Source organism: Trifolium pratense, linkage group LG2, assembly GCF_020283565.1.
Source record: "Trifolium pratense cultivar HEN17-A07 linkage group LG2, ARS_RC_1.1, whole genome shotgun sequence".
Lineage (NCBI taxonomy): Eukaryota > Viridiplantae > Streptophyta > Magnoliopsida > Fabales > Fabaceae > Trifolium > Trifolium pratense.
This window is the reverse complement of record NC_060060.1, coordinates 18,598,382-18,615,710: the sequence shown is the minus strand read 5'-3', so window position 1 is coordinate 18,615,710 and position 17,329 is coordinate 18,598,382. Positions and strand designations below refer to the sequence as shown.

The 17,329-nt window shown below is 33.5% G+C and overlaps 3 protein-coding genes across 6 annotated transcripts; all 3 read right to left on the bottom strand.

The window, feature by feature from the left end:
- Nucleotides 1-758: 758 nt before the first annotated feature.
- LOC123903807 (mechanosensitive ion channel protein 2, chloroplastic-like) lies at nucleotides 759-8,751 on the bottom strand. Of its 2 annotated transcripts, none has more exons than XM_045953441.1 (14): nucleotides 8,591-8,751; nucleotides 7,722-7,919; nucleotides 7,574-7,633; nucleotides 6,761-6,918; nucleotides 6,550-6,673; nucleotides 6,361-6,458; nucleotides 6,154-6,267; nucleotides 5,795-5,855; nucleotides 5,043-5,192; nucleotides 4,823-4,933; nucleotides 4,497-4,664; nucleotides 4,283-4,396; nucleotides 3,033-3,089; nucleotides 759-1,957 (listed from the first exon to the last, which is right to left on the bottom strand). In XM_045953441.1, the coding sequence occupies exons 2-14, from the start codon at nucleotides 7,794-7,796 to the stop codon at nucleotides 1,097-1,099; spliced, it is 2,151 nt and encodes a 716-aa protein (XP_045809397.1). In that variant the 5' UTR covers nucleotides 7,797-7,919; nucleotides 8,591-8,751; the 3' UTR covers nucleotides 759-1,096. The 2 variants fall into 2 exon arrangements, with proteins under 2 accessions (XP_045809397.1, XP_045809398.1); XM_045953442.1 differs by having other exon boundaries at nucleotides 8,654-8,739.
- Nucleotides 8,752-10,437: 1,686 nt separating this feature from the next.
- On the bottom strand, nucleotides 10,438-12,480 carry LOC123904314 (uncharacterized protein At4g38062-like). The gene has a single exon (XM_045953994.1). It carries the CDS (start codon nucleotides 12,478-12,480, stop codon nucleotides 10,438-10,440), a length of 2,043 nt encoding a protein of 680 aa, XP_045809950.1.
- A 3,039-nt stretch (nucleotides 12,481-15,519) lies between these two features.
- LOC123903806 lies at nucleotides 15,520-17,324 on the bottom strand. Of its 3 annotated transcripts, XR_006808181.1 has the most exons (5): nucleotides 17,196-17,324; nucleotides 17,033-17,117; nucleotides 16,660-16,947; nucleotides 16,184-16,561; nucleotides 15,520-16,081 (listed from the first exon to the last, which is right to left on the bottom strand). XR_006808181.1 is itself a non-coding variant. In XM_045953439.1 (3 exons), the coding sequence occupies exons 1-3, from the start codon at nucleotides 17,167-17,169 to the stop codon at nucleotides 16,399-16,401; spliced, it is 588 nt and encodes a 195-aa protein (XP_045809395.1). In that variant the 5' UTR covers nucleotides 17,170-17,196; the 3' UTR covers nucleotides 15,520-16,398. The 3 variants fall into 3 exon arrangements, 1 of the variants encoding a protein (XP_045809395.1); XR_006808180.1 differs by having other exon boundaries at nucleotides 17,033-17,196; XM_045953439.1 differs by having other exon boundaries at nucleotides 15,520-16,561; nucleotides 17,033-17,196.
- Between the last annotated feature and the right edge of the window lie 5 nt (nucleotides 17,325-17,329).

The window sequence follows — 17,329 nt, the reverse complement described above, 5'->3', positions numbered from 1 at the left end:
GGTCTGATCTCTATAATTTTTATGATAATTTTTTTTTTTTACTATAGAAAATGTTTATATTTTGGTTTATGTTTCTTGTGTTTTTTAACCAGAAAAATATAAGGTCATCTGAATCAAGAAATGAATAGGGGTAAACACAAACCCAACAATAGACAACCAAAAGTATTATTGAATAAAAATAAAAATAAAGATAGAAATAGAATCTGGAATAAGATACTTACCACCAAACAAATCCACTAGAAGACAGACTATAATTGATCAATCTATCAGAACAAGAATGAGAATAAATAAAGATCATCTGATGAGTTGGAGCCAAGGCACCACATTTGTATTAGAAGACTTGAATAACCAACTGAGAATCACATTCTAATCAGAGTTCATGACAACCTCTGTTAAAATCACTTTCAATAGCTTGTATTGCTCCAGTGAGGATATTCCAAGACATTTTCTAGCTGCACCGTTGTGTTACATTTAATCATAGGAAGCTAAGAAAATCTTTAAAGATCCTGAACACACATCTACTGGAAATAACATTCTGCCTGAGAAATCAGTTGTTATATTATGGAGAAATAATTTGAATTGTAAAGACTCAGTCGAACATATAATTAATTTGTTTATGTTATATTCGTTCTTCAAATTCGCATCATATAAATGTATTTATGTGATATAATCAAAATTAAGCCATATTCGTGCAATTTGCCTTAATAAGCGATATATAATAAAAAAAGACCGGCCATCGAAAAATTATGAAAGAGTACTTGTAAAGAAAGTTTTTATATTTCATGACAAATCAGTGTCATGTTATTAAAAAACAAGGGAGATCATGCTTATTTTATTCTTTTTTCTCATTCCTCATCATGGGTTATCTTCTGGTAAGATAAATCCATGGGTAGTCAATTGACACAATATATGCATTGCTGAAACAGCAAAAATAGTGAATTAATATTACAATATAGCTCAAGACCTTTGAGGGGTGTGTGAATTACATGAAGTGATAATATATACAGCTTCTGATGGATGGGAATGTGGTTCAAACTATCAGTAGTGTGTGCTTAAAAGTGCTGATAACTAAATATTCATCTATGAGCAACTACCATTACTTCACATTCCCATCTGAAGCCTTTGGAGAACCATTTCCACCCTGGTGTGAAGCCATTTCCTTTGCCTCTTGAGTTGCCACAGGGTCAATCCCCTCATCAATAGGAAGTGTCCTCTTTGATCCCTCCAATGCAACACCCAGTACTATATTCTCTTCAAGAATAGGCCTGGATGCAGCAGGTTTCCTTTCTCCTTGCTGTTTTGTTTGTGTATTTCCACTGCCTTTGTCAGTGTTGTTTGTTGATGAGGACACTAGATTGTCAGAGTCGAGGTTCGGTTTGATGTTTTTAATGGTTTGACCCTTGGATTGTTTGACATGGATGTCCTTCTGGGTTGAGTTATCTACTTCGGAACCAGGTACTTTTGGGGTAGAATTAGAAGACATGGTTGGCACCTCCACATTTACCTTGTTTACATTTGATTTGAGTGGCTTGTTTTCACCCATTTCAGAATCGGGTTTAGAGTTTCCATTTGCATCAGAGTTAGATGCCATGACTTTGGCATCCACCTCAGATTCATCTTGCGTTCCTCTAACCTTGGTATCTGGTGCTCCTATTGGTCCAACCTTGTCGTCTGTCTTGGTATCAAGTTTGGTTTTCACAGCTGTTTTGTTATCTTGATCAACAGTTGCACGTGCTGCTCGACTTTTCGTTTTATCATCTGCACTGTTCTTGTAAGGTGATTCGATCACTAATAATGGACGGTTAGATACTGTTCCAGCACCATTGAATGTGGAATCTGCGTACGGTATGTTGTCCAAGTCAGCATCACTATATATTTTCTGTATGGTACGAACTGGTGTTGCAAGCCGGGCCCGGTGATGGCTGATAACTCTAAGAAGATCCAATAGTATAGTTTCCTGTTTTTAAAATCCAATAGATGGGAAAATCAGCTTAATCCTTGAGCAATATAAACTGCTGCTGACCAGAACTAGAATCATACTTGGAGTATCATGTCAAGCCAACAAACAAGAACAAGTTTCTAGAACAATATAAACTGGTAAGCAACAGTTAGGAAAAATTAGCCACATCATCATAACAATTAATAGAAACTGCTACTAGATAATTCATCATTGTTTACTTCTTTGGTTTTACATTATTTAAGAAGATTTCAAGCATCTAATTTGGAGTTGAAACTCAACTCCCTACATATAGCAGCCAAATTAATCATATCTTAAATCCCTAAGTTCAAATGCAAATCAATAGCCAATATTGAATGAACATAGAGGACTGCTAGAAACACACTCTAACAATCACTCTCTAATTGGGTGAAACTCACGTGGGTCTCATCACTTTATGTGGGACCTATTTCCAAAGTGAAGTGAGAGAGACCCACAAATGATTTCAACCATTAGATAGTGATTTTTTTTGTTGACAAAATTAGATAGTGATTGTTAGAGTGTTGAAAAGAGTGTGTTTCCTAGCACTCCTCTTGAACATATAATAAATGTAAATTTGGGTCAGAATCCCCTGACCTCGAACCATCAAAACCCAAATTGCATGCATATGATTGTAATTTCAATGATTAAATTTTCCATCAATGGTTATAACTCATTCAAAGGAGCCAAATCCAAGCTACAAATATGAAGCTAGCCATCTTCCACTGTATATCCATCTTCTACTGATATACTATGTGGCTATAAAATAGAATATGCAAGCAAGATGCAACACTAAAAGAGTTGATTGCAAGGTTCAACATAGTGGCACGCGGAAGGGCCCATCGCCTGATTATTCATGAGTTTCTATTCAAATATATTTTGTAGGAATTCTCAAAAGTTCTTCAACAGTTTCTACTTGTTTTATCTGATTAATCACTGTTTATCAGTAGTTTCCAACAGTTCTTCAATTAACATTTGCAAGTTATCAGAGATATGACTGTGTGAGGGAAGTATCATAAAAAGTGGCATATTCCATATAAATAAGAGGTATTCTTACCTTAACACACAAATATTCTTCAAAATGTGAGGTCTTGACAAAACAAGAAATGAGAATCTGTGAAAATCAGAAGAAATATATTATGTTATATATATAAATACATAAGTATCACAAGATAGCACACTGATAATGATATGACTAATAGTTTGATTTGATCATGATCATGATCAATAAATGTTCCAAGCTGTCAAATGCATGCAAACAAATTTGATTGAGAGAACAAAAAAAGAAGGAACAGGTGCAACTTTTGAGTTGTAAATCTACACAAGTGCAGACAGAACATATACTTTGTTAGAAACCCAGCAAACAGACAAGAAATGGAATAAAGGAGACTGTTTATTATATTGATGAAATGGAATGTCCACAGAATTGGGGAAAATAGCCCTAATACTCCCCAGTGCGTAGCTCCTATAGGAAGCTCAGTGCTTCCTATTCATAACTAACTTGCAGAAATTCCAAGGTACCCTCTCAACCCTCATCCTACACTCCTTCTAACCAGGAAGATGGTTACAGTCTCAACAAACTCTCCACATCACACTTTTACTGCATTTCACCCTGTTTTCCTCTTTTACCCCTCCTAGAGTAAACTCTCCATATGATGGGCTTATGTGATCCAATGTGAACTAAAGGCCCAATCTGGTCAGTGCTAACATAATTAAGGCGGGCTAAAGTTTATTCAAGCTCCCTCATTCAAGTTCCTTTACTTAAACAAGGCTTTAGACACTAAACTGTACAAATTATCAACTTACCTGGCTTAAGTATGCATAATTTTGTTTTTATGTTTTATAGACGAAAATGTTGAATCTACCCTATTTTCGAAACGATTACAGTATCAACAAAAATACTCTTAAGTATTTAACCACGAAATTTATGATGTAACCTCAAATGGAACTAAAATTAAACTAAGTATAAAGCATTACACGTGGAAGAAAGCCAAAGTTCCAAAGAGAGGTCAATTGCTGACTAATGAAATCTAGGGATATATTATTCAAAACATAAATACTGAAAGCACTCAAGTCGAAAGGTAAGCAGCAGATTAATTACACACATGATTCTGTCCTTATCTGAAAGAGCTACCTCAATCTAATAAACAAGAGATTTTTCGTCTGTTGTTTATGGCACAACCATGTACTGTGGCTAAAAATTTCTAGAAAGAGGAATAAGGAATTATTCTCATTTAAGATCCCAGTTATTTAGCACAGAATCATTAATTGCAAGATACAATAACGGTCTAACCAGTTCATACATACCATAAGAGCCTGATTTTCAGGGTTTATATTGTCAAGAAATACTCTCCTGTGCAACCTCTGCTGCTCAACTTGAGGATTTTTGGCTAATACTTTCCGCATGTCAGCAACAATGATCTGCAGAAGCATTAAACCATTTGTCATGGGGAAATATATCATAAAACACACAATATTGGTGAAAAGCGAATTCAATATAAACAACAAAGTTATTTCTTACATTAATCTTATTTACATCCAAATGACTAATGGCTAGGTGGGTTTTGATTCTCCAATGTGTTTTTTGAGTGAGGTTCCGCACAACATTCACCGTAAATTTGTGGTTTGGAATGTGTACAGCTTCACGGTCTTCGCCTCGTATAATTGTTGGAGACCACCAGCCAACATGCTGCATAGCAGGAAAACACATATGCCTTATTGAGAGATCTCAAAATCACTACACCATATTGTATAATTTCTCTGTCAAATTATTATTTAAACAGAACATGATACGTGTTTAATATATAATTCTCACATTCAATAGTTAAAAGGTGCAACTTAACACACCTCAACAGTGCCAGAAACCTCATATCCTTCAATCTTCGTTTGAATCCATTCATTTACCACAAAAGGCCGAGTTGCATGAATCATCGCGCTTGAAAGGAAGTTTGTAAATATCTAAACAGATAATATTCAATGTTAATAAGTTCCACAATATCATAACTGCCACTAAAACAGTGAAAGACAAGAGAGTGGGGAAGATTATAAGCAACGATAAATCAGAAACCTCACGACCAGCAAGAGTCAACAAAACTGTCCCAAAACCTCCTGCTGTAACCCATTTCTGGGTAGAGAAGCCTAGCAATTCCATAAACAATGAAAAGGCAGCAATCCATACTGCAGAATAAACAGCTTTGCCTGCAAATTGGAATCCCATCTGACAAAAACAGAGCATTCATTATACATTTGAAATTGAACCAGAACTAACAATCAAGCGATTAATTGAAAGCCAAGTTTTTACAATTATTATCTTCAATGCACAGTAGTTGCTAAGCTACTAGCCTTCTATAAAGATATCTCATCTAAACACATATGCAGCCACAATGAATTACTTTAGCTCCTATACGTGGAGCTGGGAGCTGTCATGTATTATATTCAAGTCCTTCCAGTTCTACATGCTTTTCTTTCTGAGTTAAAATTAATCTAGTGAATTCCTAATAGTCACTATCTGTAATATATATTGATAGGGAGAAATGGTAAATCTAGAAACCGAAACAAATACCCACTGTTACTTCATCTGGTCTTGATTATAAGAAAAAATACCTAAGGTCAAGTTAACTGAAATTAAATTTCTTAATGTAACAAAAAAAGTAATAGTATATTCTGAACTGCCGTTTTATGAGAACTTGTTCCATGGAATAAAAATGATACTAAAAAATAAAATATATATTAATTGAATGGAATTTCAGGAATGACATCATTAAATGTGGTGAAATTAGTTGCAATTTGCATATATTTACATAGAGAAAAGGTACCAACATTTCTTGTGTCGCTTGTATCTGCATTCTCTGTTACAAATTTCTGTGCTTGTTGAATTACACTGCATAAGAGTAGAACACAATTAGTTTATGAAGCAAGACTTTATAAGCACTGCTACAATAATGATGTGTCTTGAAAACAGTCAGAAAAATTGTTCATTAAAGCAAAAAAAAGCTGTTAAGCAAAAAATATGACGATGTCACAACTTGTGAAAATAATAGAAAATCAGTCGAGTCTTCTCATGAAAAGGGAAAATCCCAAATAGCTTAATTAACTACGAGTATTCGAGTACCACTAAGTGACCAAATGATTCTACAATTTCAAGAGATACTCTGAAAGAGGTAATGAAATAGGCACACCTTGATAAACAATAGGCAAAAGCCACTACAGTCGACAATGATTTAACGAAACTCAGAAGTCGTTCCTTAACAGCCTGGCTAGTTTCTGTAGGTAGAATTACTGGCTCAAATGCTCTGCAATTAGCAAACAATTTAGCATGTGAATAATCAGAAAATGATATAATTCATTCATCATCATATAAAGTTATTATTTTGTAATAGTGAAACCTGCAAATAAGTATGGCTCCAGTCCATAACAGTAATGGTCGAAGATATGAAGTAACTATGTAATGAGTGGTACTTTTTTTCCAGCTATTATCACTCTTCTGCAGAATACAGTGTATACTATTAGACTTACATGTCAAAAGCATTGAATCTGGTAGTACAAAGCTGGAATAATAGAACAATTGCTAAAACCTGAAAAAATAGTTTCCTTGTCTGAAACATTAATGGACCAACACCCCATACTGCAAAAATGATAATGCCAACAGCAGGAATCAACTTTACAACGACTGGACTATTTTGTAACACATTACAGCACCTGCAGAAAAATATGTTAGTGTATATCAATAAAAAAAAAGAGCACTTAAATTTGTACGCTTGATGGCTGCAAAATCACAAAATTCACCTTGTTAGCACTGTAGTAGCCACCTTAACGGCAGGAATGTGTTGGCCTGGCACTAAGAAACAATGACATTTAAAAGAGCGGGATCTGCAAGACAATCTATTTGTTGACCTGTTTATATGACGGAGGTGTTGGAGACCCCTATAGTCATGTTTCATGAACTGCAATGGAAGATTGTCTAACAGTCACTTTCTAGTAATGCAATTTCTTTTGAAAAGGCATTACTTATTCATCTAATCATTAATATTAATACTACATACATTATCAATATTCAACCATCATTAAATACAGGCATATAATTAGCACATTAACATTATTGCTTGACAAATTGTCAATGACAATATTAAGGATACTAGCAGAATGCTGAACGTTTCATTCATCGCTATGAAATTTTATGCTAGTGACGGAATACTGAATCTTGGAATCCTGTTCAACCCAATCGTTGGGCGCTCAAGACTCATTATCCCATCAGCTACACATAATACCCTTTATTGATAGGTGTATCATGGATCACATCTAATAGCTAAAAGATTAGCTGAGACAAATAAATGACGAAAAACAAATATAGCGTATAATCAAAATCAAACAGTACCAAGAAGTCCAAGGTTCAAACCCTTAAAAGTTAAAACACTAACATAACTAACATTTGTCTATTGAATAAAAAAAGTACTAAGAAGTCAGTAATTCGAAAAAAAATGATCAGTTGCATGCCAAGTTACAGTTTCACAACAAAACCACAAATATTTTGGAACACCAATTACACGTTGAATAAAAAGTAAGCAACCTGACCAAATCTCAAAGTTTTTAAGAACGTACCGAAACTGGATATGAAGGACATGCATTGAACAACTGTAACTTGCATCTCCCCTTTACCCTCTGTAAACCATAAAGTGGTAAAAAAAGTGAGAAATATGCAAAACCAAACCCTGCACAAAGAATGTGGAACTGAAGATAGTTCTAGTACCATATCTTTATTGGAGCTCAGGTTCCTGCAAAGTCCCAATCCATGAGACAGTTGCAGGGAACCAGGAAGAGCCATTATTGTATCAAGATAAATCGCCACGTAATATTGCAGACTTTGAATACAATTCAACTCAGCAGTCTATACTCTATAGAGATATTCTGTTGCAGATAGACTTTAACAATCTTTCAACTCAGTTTCCTGCAGCAAAACTGATATTAATCACGCAAAGCATCCGAAAGGTTAAGGATTTCAAACATGTAAACTTCACTCAGCCTTAATTCTACACACACACACACACAAAACAGTAACTCCAAAAGATCTTAAACTAGCTCTTGATGGATCGCGAGTTCACAACACGGAATAGAAACCTAAATAAATCTAGTATTGTCAAATAGCACTATTTAGTGTAGCGAAATTTGAACCAACAGATATTGTTCTGCAATACACTAATTAGTACAAAGTGTTGTCAAATAACAATTATAACCTTGTGGCAGCCCTATAACACTCAGCAAGTGGGTAAACCGATGATGACTAGTCAAAACTTAGGCCGATCGTCGTAACATAGCGGAATTTGAACAAACTGTTATTTTACGCAATCTTCAATCAACAACAATGAAAATTTTCTAATTGTCTCTAACATTTGGGGGGCACATACATACATACATACATACATACATTAAAATTCTTATACAACTAAAAAACTTAACTTAACCTCAAAATTGAACAATTTGATTTGATGACTTAAACATTAAAATTAGGTTATAGCAGAGAAGCATATGAATTGAATGAAACAGCGAATATGTAAATTTAAGGTAAAATTGCAATAAAATAATTGAAATTCGGTAAAGTTTATAGAATTGATTAATTACCTGTAATGAAGATGAAGATGAAGAAGAAAAACAAGACTCTAAATATTTCAAAGAGTTTCTAACCTCAACAATGGATTTTTCGTCTATCTGCTTCTACGAGGCGAAATGCAAATGCAAAAAGCATAGAACAACAAAAAAACATAATAATCTTTTTATTTTTATTTTTATTTATTTAAAGTAATTATTATTATTATTATAAAATAATAAATTGAAAAATATTATTATTATTAGTTGTGGACCCGACCGAAAGTGTTTCATTTGTGCGCCAGAATATCCATAATGTTGTGTTGTGTTGTGTTGTGTCAGCCATGGATTTGATTTCCACGTGTCTTCTTCAAACATTCACGTTTCTGAACTGTCTTCTACACCAATTATTTTTTCCACATATTTTTCTTATGCCAAACTATTGTTTTTTTTTTTTGACCAAACTATTGTTTTTCTTTTGAGAATAGGTTAATACAAACAATCATTATCATGATTTTTTTTACAATAATAAAATTAATTCATTATATTTATTAAATAGGGTTCATTACGGTATATATAATGAGGAATTGATTAGTTATGGAATACGTCGCTCTTGTTAAGTGGTGAGCAATGTTATTCGTTTGTCGCTTAACAAACTTGACCTTAAAATTTGAAGCTAACAATAATACAGGCCAACTTGCCTAGATGAGATAACAAGGACCGGTCCCGAGAATTTGGAGGCTCTGTTTGAAAATTTAAAATAGATCTTTAACAAAAATATAATTTTTTTTAAAAGTCATTCTCTATTTAAATCATAAATAACATAAAAAATAGTCATCATAGTAAATAACATCTAAAAGCGACATATTTTAATCAATGACATTAAAATACACCTTCAATCTAATATCATTATCAACTTTACATTTTCTTAGGAAAAAAAAACTTTTCTGTAATGTTGCTTCTTTTTTTACAATCAACCGCAAGTTATTTATAAAATTAAGAGTGTATTTATTAAATAATTTATTTTTTGAGTTATAAAATATTTTTAGTAGTAACAAAGTCATTAATTTTTTTACATATATAAATTTTTTAATAGACCGATATAAACAATTAAAGGCCCTAAATGTTTGAGGCCTTGTGCGGTGGCTCACCTTGCACACCCACAGGGCCGGCCCTGGAGATAACCTCTACAACAATTTTTGAATCAAGTCTCAGGTTCGATTCTCTCTAGTGTCAATTTGAGGGGCTAATTTATCTTCTTAAAAAAACAAAATTTGAATCACTTCAAATATGATACGAGAAAACCCTTTGATCATTACTTCTTTTAGTGTCATTGCTTCTCTTTCCAATGTGCTCAATCTTCCTTGAATGAAATTAGTTCCTGCAACTGCAAGTATAAAACACATTCGGTGATCACGAAGGCACCATCCCCATCCTGTAACTCCATTATCATATGTTAGAAGTATTTTATTTTAAGCTAAGTTCATTTGAAAGTTGGATGAATCAACATTGTTATTATTTTGTAAGAAAAATTTATACAAGAAACAAAAGAATCCATAAAAATAGAGAATTTAATTTGAAATTAGCTAACCAATAAGTAACCATAAATGAAGGATAAAATGATTATAATTTGTAAGACGTTGATTTGTATGGGCTACTTCTATAAATCACTTAGGGATGAAGAATATTTGTTGATTATAAAAGAAACTCAAAATTGCATTGAAACACATAAAAATAATACACAATCTAAAACAAAATAAATTCCATATTATACATTCTAATGAAATTATCATACTTACAACTATCTACATCTACATGACCTTTTTGCTAATATAATCTATACACATTCAATTCTTATTGTTGAGTTCCTTAGATGATGATGACTAAATCAGAGAAATAGATTTATTTAACCTTGTAGGAGAATGTACTATCATATTCTCTTTTACAAACAATCCATCATCATTTTTAAAATTCGTTTCTCCTACACAATCTTTCTCAAAAGATTGAACCGAATTTCTCCACACATCAGCGAGATTAGTATCTGCAGCTGCGTAATCACTCATTTTATCACCTAATTCCATAACAAAACCCAACAAAGTTTCCTTTTCTAGTGATAATCTTGCACCATTTTCAAGCAAACTTTCATTCTCCATCTTGATTTTTTGAAGCAAAACATCTGAGCCTCTTAGCTTATTCTCCATTTGATCATTCAACTCCTTTATTCTTAACTGTTTGGAATCTATTTTCATTTCAATATCCAATGCAAGTTGTTTCAATTGATTCAAATTCTCTTCTTGCAATTTTAGTTTATCCTCCATGTCATTAATATCATCCTCAAGTTCTTCCATCATCAATTTCTTCTCTTCAAATTCAATAATAGCTAAAGCCTCAGCTTCTGATAACTTATCACAAATTTCTTGTACTAGAATAATTTCAGCATGTTTCTCATCTAATTGTGAATTAAAAGGTATCAATGAAGTAGTGAATTTCTTTTCCAATGAAGTAACATGTCGCATGAGTTCATTTGTTGCCATATTTTTTCTCTTTATATGATTCTCTCTCTCAAACTCTCTTCTAAATGGTTCTTGTTCATAAGTTTTTGTTTCCCTTGCTTTTAGTTCATGCTCCAATACAAAAACATGTAGTTGCAAATAATCTATTTCATTTTCTTTTGCTTCTAACTTATTATCCAAGCTATCTTTCTCTTGCTTGAGGCTTTCACTAAAATCTACTTGTGTAAGTAGTGATTTTTCAAGTGCTTTTCGTATTACACGATTTTCTTCGAGATCATTCCTCAAACTTTCAACCACCGATTTCCACATTTGTAATTCGAACTCTATTTCACTTATTTCATATGTTTCCCCATCCAATTCAATGTTTGGTTTTTCTAAACCACCATAGACTCCCCTATGTTGTTCTTTCAAATCAATTTTGGTTCGACACTTTGTCGATTCTTCAAGCATTACCTTGTGGTAATTGCGTTCATTATTCACCGATTGTTGTACTTCATTGTATTCATAAATCCCTTCTTTTAAGACTAGTAACATCACATACATCTCCTCATTCAACAACATCAGCTCAATATTAGAAGAATCAGAACATTCCAACTCCGTTTCGAGCTTTTCTATTGTTGTAGCTTTAGTTTCTAATGCATACCGATAGTTTTCGATATTTTCTGACATTTGTTCTAGCTTAAAACTCCAGCCAGCTTGTCTAGTTTGAAAAATCGAGACACACTCTTTGTGAGTTTGTTCCAAACCTCTAAGATTTGATCGCAACGTCGAAAGAGAATATGAAGCTTTCGCTTCGTGAGATTCCTGAAATTCTCTTAAAGACTTCCTTAATTGATGATTTTCTTGCTCTAACTCCTCATTTGAGTATTTCAATGCATGTGTAAGATCGTCAACATCTTCGTCTTTCTGAGAATTTACAAATTCAATTTGTAATTTCAAGTCTAAAACTTCAACTTCCAAAGACTTTCTCTGGCTTTCTTCATGTGCAAGTAATTGTTTACACATTTGTAATTGATATTGTAGATCTTGTGATATTATAACTTGAGAATCTAACTTTGATTTCAATAAGAAAATTTCATCAAGCAATGTAGATTTTTCCAACTCACATTCCTTTGTACATGGCTTAAACTGTTTTAACCGATTATTAGTTCGTTGTTGCTCTCTGCGCTCCACCGGACTCAAATTTGAGTTGTGATATTCATGTAATTGCTCTGAGTAAGTGAATTCATGCGCTTTTTCGTGCAATTCTTGTTCAAGCTTCTCAACTTTGGAAAGAGCTTCTTCTATTATATTGACTTTTGCATCATGAGAACTTTTCAAGTTCTTAAATGAACTTGTCTTGCCTCTAAGTTCTACTTTGAGTGTTTCAATTTCATTTTTAGCTTCATCTAGCTCTTCATATACATTATTCATTGTTTTCTCTTTTACAAATGTGACATTCAATAAACCTTTTTATTACCTGTGCATAAAAAATAGACAAAGAGATTGAATAAATCCTAAAAGTACCAAATATTAGATGTTATGAAACATAATTTTAAGTAATTAAATTTGAGGATATATTACACAAATTTCATCATTTGAAAAATATTAGTGGCAAACTATATATTATCAATAACATGTGTGAAAGATATTCTCATCTAAATAACTTTTCAATGCACATCTAAATTGCATTAGTTATATATTGATACTTGATTGATTTGGCATAAGCTTATGGGAAGGTAACAAAGTTTATCATAAATAAATATACTAGTAATTACAATAATCATCAATGCTACATAAATCTTTCATTATAGGGCAAACATGTATATTAAATCTTCATAATCCACTTTTAGGGTTGATTGATTCAAACTTATCATAATGTTTGTCGGGTAACATCACCTAAAAAAATATATCATCTTTAATAATAATAATAATAATAATAATAATAATAATAATAATAATAATAAATACAACATGCATGTACAATAGATTTAATTTTTCATTTCATTTGATTAGGTTACATTCAACATAACATAGAATAATACATATACATTTCTTGCAATGAAATTATGGGCTTAGAATATTTAACCAAATAATTTGAAAGAAGGGGAAAAATACCATAGATAGACGTAAAATCCATAAAGTAACATGAGTTTGTTGAAGCAAAGTGTTGGCTGAAGAAGGTGAAAGGAAGATTGAAGAAGAAGAGAAATGGGAAGGTGATGATGATGATTCCATATTATGTTTCATATAACCAATAATAGATTCTAACATTATGTATTAACCGTTTTCCTAATCATAAAACAAAAAGTTTGTTTTTATAAGGTAATCATACACGGTTCTTGAAATGAAAAATTAACCGTTGAGTTATGCATGCATTGATTTTTTTGCCTAACTCTTTCCACCTCAAAAAATTGTATATTATTTGTAAAAATACACATCAATACATATAAATTATATGTTGTTAAGAAGTTGCAAATCAGATGTGAGATGGTTTGAATATAAATTTATAAAGAATCGACAATTCTCACCGTTCAAACCGATTTTATAAGATTGTCCAACTTTCAATTCTAATAGTTTTTATTTGTAGATACACATTCGGACACCATAAATATTGTATTCTTTTAAATGCCTAGTTATAAGAAAATGAAGAATCTCCTGTCACGCCTCTACATGTCCCTCCCACCCTAAAACTTACAAAATGACTAAACTACCCTTTAGAACAATAAATTGAAAAGAGAAAACTAAAACTTACCAACATAAACACATCCCGAAGTTTTTTTCAAGACAAAAAAATTCGGAGAATGCGTTCCGAAATATTATTCAAGTGCAAAAATAAAAAATTGAGGGGTAGAAAAGAAATACGGACAGAGGCTGGGAAGAGAAAAATTCAAATTTCTCTATAGGTTTTTTTCTTGGCCCAACCCAAAAAATATATTTGTTGGGCTATTTATTTTCCGGCAAGAGCCCAAAATCTTTGGATAACTAAGTAATCATTGAAAATTTCTCTTTAGGCCCCCCGAGATTGTTCTAGGCCCCCCAAAAATCCCAAAATATCCCTGGATTTGGCCTCATGCCCCCCAATAACTTGAATTCGGGTTGTAGAACCCAAAATCGCTTAATTTCGCATAGATACCGAAAATGCTAAACAGAAATCAATTTCTTGCAAACAAAACAGAGTTGTCGTTATTGTTGTCACCCTGCAAAGAAAATCAATTCCTTTCATCCTCGATTTGTTGTTGTTGTTCACCCTGCTGTAGTTGTTGTTCACCCTGCTGTAGTTGTTGTTCATCTTCATCTTCCTTAGATCCTATCTTCCTTAGATCCGGTTTCTATCTACCAAAACGCTTCGATTCGGTTCTTATTTACCGAAAATGCTTCGATTCAGCTTCGGTCTACCGAAAACGCTTCAATTTGGTTCGTATCTACCGAAAATGTTTCGATTCAGCTTGGATTCGGTTTCAATTCGGTTCTGATCTTACGCTTCAATTCGTTTCTATTCCTTATTAATCATATGAGATTGATTGATTGATTGGTGCGGATGATCTTTGTTTTACTGAGGTAGTTCTGCTTGTTGTTTGAATGTAAACTGTTATGTTCTGTAGTGGATAGTTTTTGTTGCAACTCCAGGGAATAAATTGTTGCGTCAAGGTATGGTTATGATTTGTAGTGCTGTTATCTGGTCAATATGGAGACATCAAAACAGAATGATCTTTGATAATGGAGTTTATGATATTACTGGTCTGGTGGATGAAATTAAAGTTGCCTCTTGGAAATGATGGATTTGAAGATCGAAAGCCGCAACATGCTTGTTTTATGAATGGAATGAGGAGCCAATTATGAATGGAATGAGGAGCCAATCATCTGTTTGAAAAGATGATAGCGTGAAGGAGTGGAGACACAATGAGTTAAATTTTGGTTTGTTCCTAACTTTAGTTAGCTGATGCTTTGTTTATTTCGGTGAAATCTGTGTTTGTTTATTTAGAAAATACAATTCTGATAAACAATCCTTTGTCCCGGCTGGATTCTTTTGTTTTTAAGTATATTTGGAAGAGTGGTGTTCCGTCTAAGGTGAGTGCCTTGTCTTGGCAAGTATTGTTGGATAGAGTACCTACTAGAGCAAATCTCAGTCGCCGAGATGTAATCCGTGTTGACGAGGCTGCTTTCCCCATGTGTGATGTTGTTTTGGAGTCGTCGCAGCATCTTTTTTACATTGCAGGCTTGCTGCTAATATTTGGTACGGCATAACGAGGTGGTTAGGAGTGGTTTTGATGCTCCCCCCTTCTGTGGTTTTTCTTCTGGTGTTGTGTTTTTCCTGTATTTTGGTTGTTCCTTTTTTCCTCCTTATTTTGAGTTGTACAATTGGGCACAACATAGATGCTAGGATAAGACCAAGAAGTGAAAGAAAAACATTGATCAAAAGTTCATTTCAGTAGATGCAAACCGAAATTAATCAATTTTGGTACCCATGACTTTTATGTTTCCACATCTAGCGCTAATCTAGTGCTGGAGAATGTTTGATTTATTTTGCATCTTTTGCGGGGGTTTGGAACCTCCTCAAAATTAGTGCAGTAAGAACACAACATACCACAGTTGCTTAAAACCCCCGCAAGTATGACATAGAACCCCCCAAAATAGGTTTAAAATCCCCGCAATTAATCACGTTATTTTTTTGTAGCGTTTCCACCATTTCGGTAGTTACGTACCAAAATAGTCTTGTTTCGTATTGCAGGTACCAAAATGGTTTTTAAGGGCAAATTGGTCAAGACGGGGGGCCTGGAAGTATAATAGGAGGGTCTAAAAAGCAATTTTCACTATTCTTTCTCAATTTTAACGCGCTTCAAGGTTTTAATGCCCTCAAGCTTGGCAACTCCATCAAACGCGTCCGACAAGTTCCTCTTAACGTTAATATAAGTAAATTCCAAACAACACGTACTTATGCAATGATAACTCCATCAAATGCAAGAGGTTGAGAATCTTCCACGAATTCATCATCACTATTGTCGGTGTCAACATCAATAACTTCCGACATAGTCTACAATAACAACGAATATCAGCTTATAATAACAGAATATGAACAGAGACAAACACATGATAGCATATCTAAATTTACAAAATTAACTCAAACATGGTTTACCTTAATGGGAGTAAAACATGGGCCTTTAACACAAAAAGTCTCAATAATTTTAGAATCGGAGCACACACATTTAACCCTAAAGGCCCCGTCAAAGATTTTCATATGCTTCATTCCCTTCTCAATGATAAATAACATCTTACCAACCAGTCCCTGAAATTCAGCAGGGTGTGACTTATCATTGCATACCTGCGCAGGAGAAGATTTCAACATCACAACTATAAATCATTAGGCATAGGAAGACTTATAACAATGAAATATTCCTTTGCTTTTCCAACAAAATCAGCACACAATTTCTCCATGATATAACTCATGTTTGAATCAAATATAACAAACACAGAAGCAGCATCACCATCAGAGACTTCGACCTTCGTTTTGAACCTATAACGCAAAACATAATTTGAACCATAAGCTTATAAACTGTCAGAAAAACAAAAACAACATCAGGGTGTTTATGTTTAATATCTAATATAAAGTACCTTGGCACAATGTGAAACACGTGTTTGGAGCATCCATTGCAAAAGTATGGCCCAGAATCAGGAACGACAGATCTATGGCACTTACACGCGGGATACCACCAATCCTCCCCTTCGACAATTGAGGTAACAACCCCATAGACAGCGAAGATACCATCTTCTTCCATATCAGCAAGCTCGGACACTTTCTTTCTGGGATACATACGCAGAAAATCTTCATCCATTGAAGGTTTAGCACTTCCACCGATAACAGGTACTTTTGTTTCCACCTCAATGCCATGGACAGCAATGCTGCGAATATGAATTTTTTTCATTACTGATGATACAATTGAAAACCAAAAACAGAACAAAGAAACCACAAATATATATTACAAACCTATTCCTAAATTCAATAGCCTCAGGGATATCAGGATTTATTAATATCTTAGTAGTGTTGACGACATTTTGAATAGAAGCTTGATCTACACAGCAAACAAAAAGAACGTTAACATAAGTAAATTCCAAAGAACACATACTTTAATGGTGTCAATCAATATTACCTCTAAAAATCTCAACTTTAGCAAATTGGATCACCACAACAGTCAACAGGGAATCCTTCACCAGTCTTTCTCATTTTGTTATTTAGCTAATCAACATAGTCCCCGAACAAAGCACATTCACGTTTCCCACTATT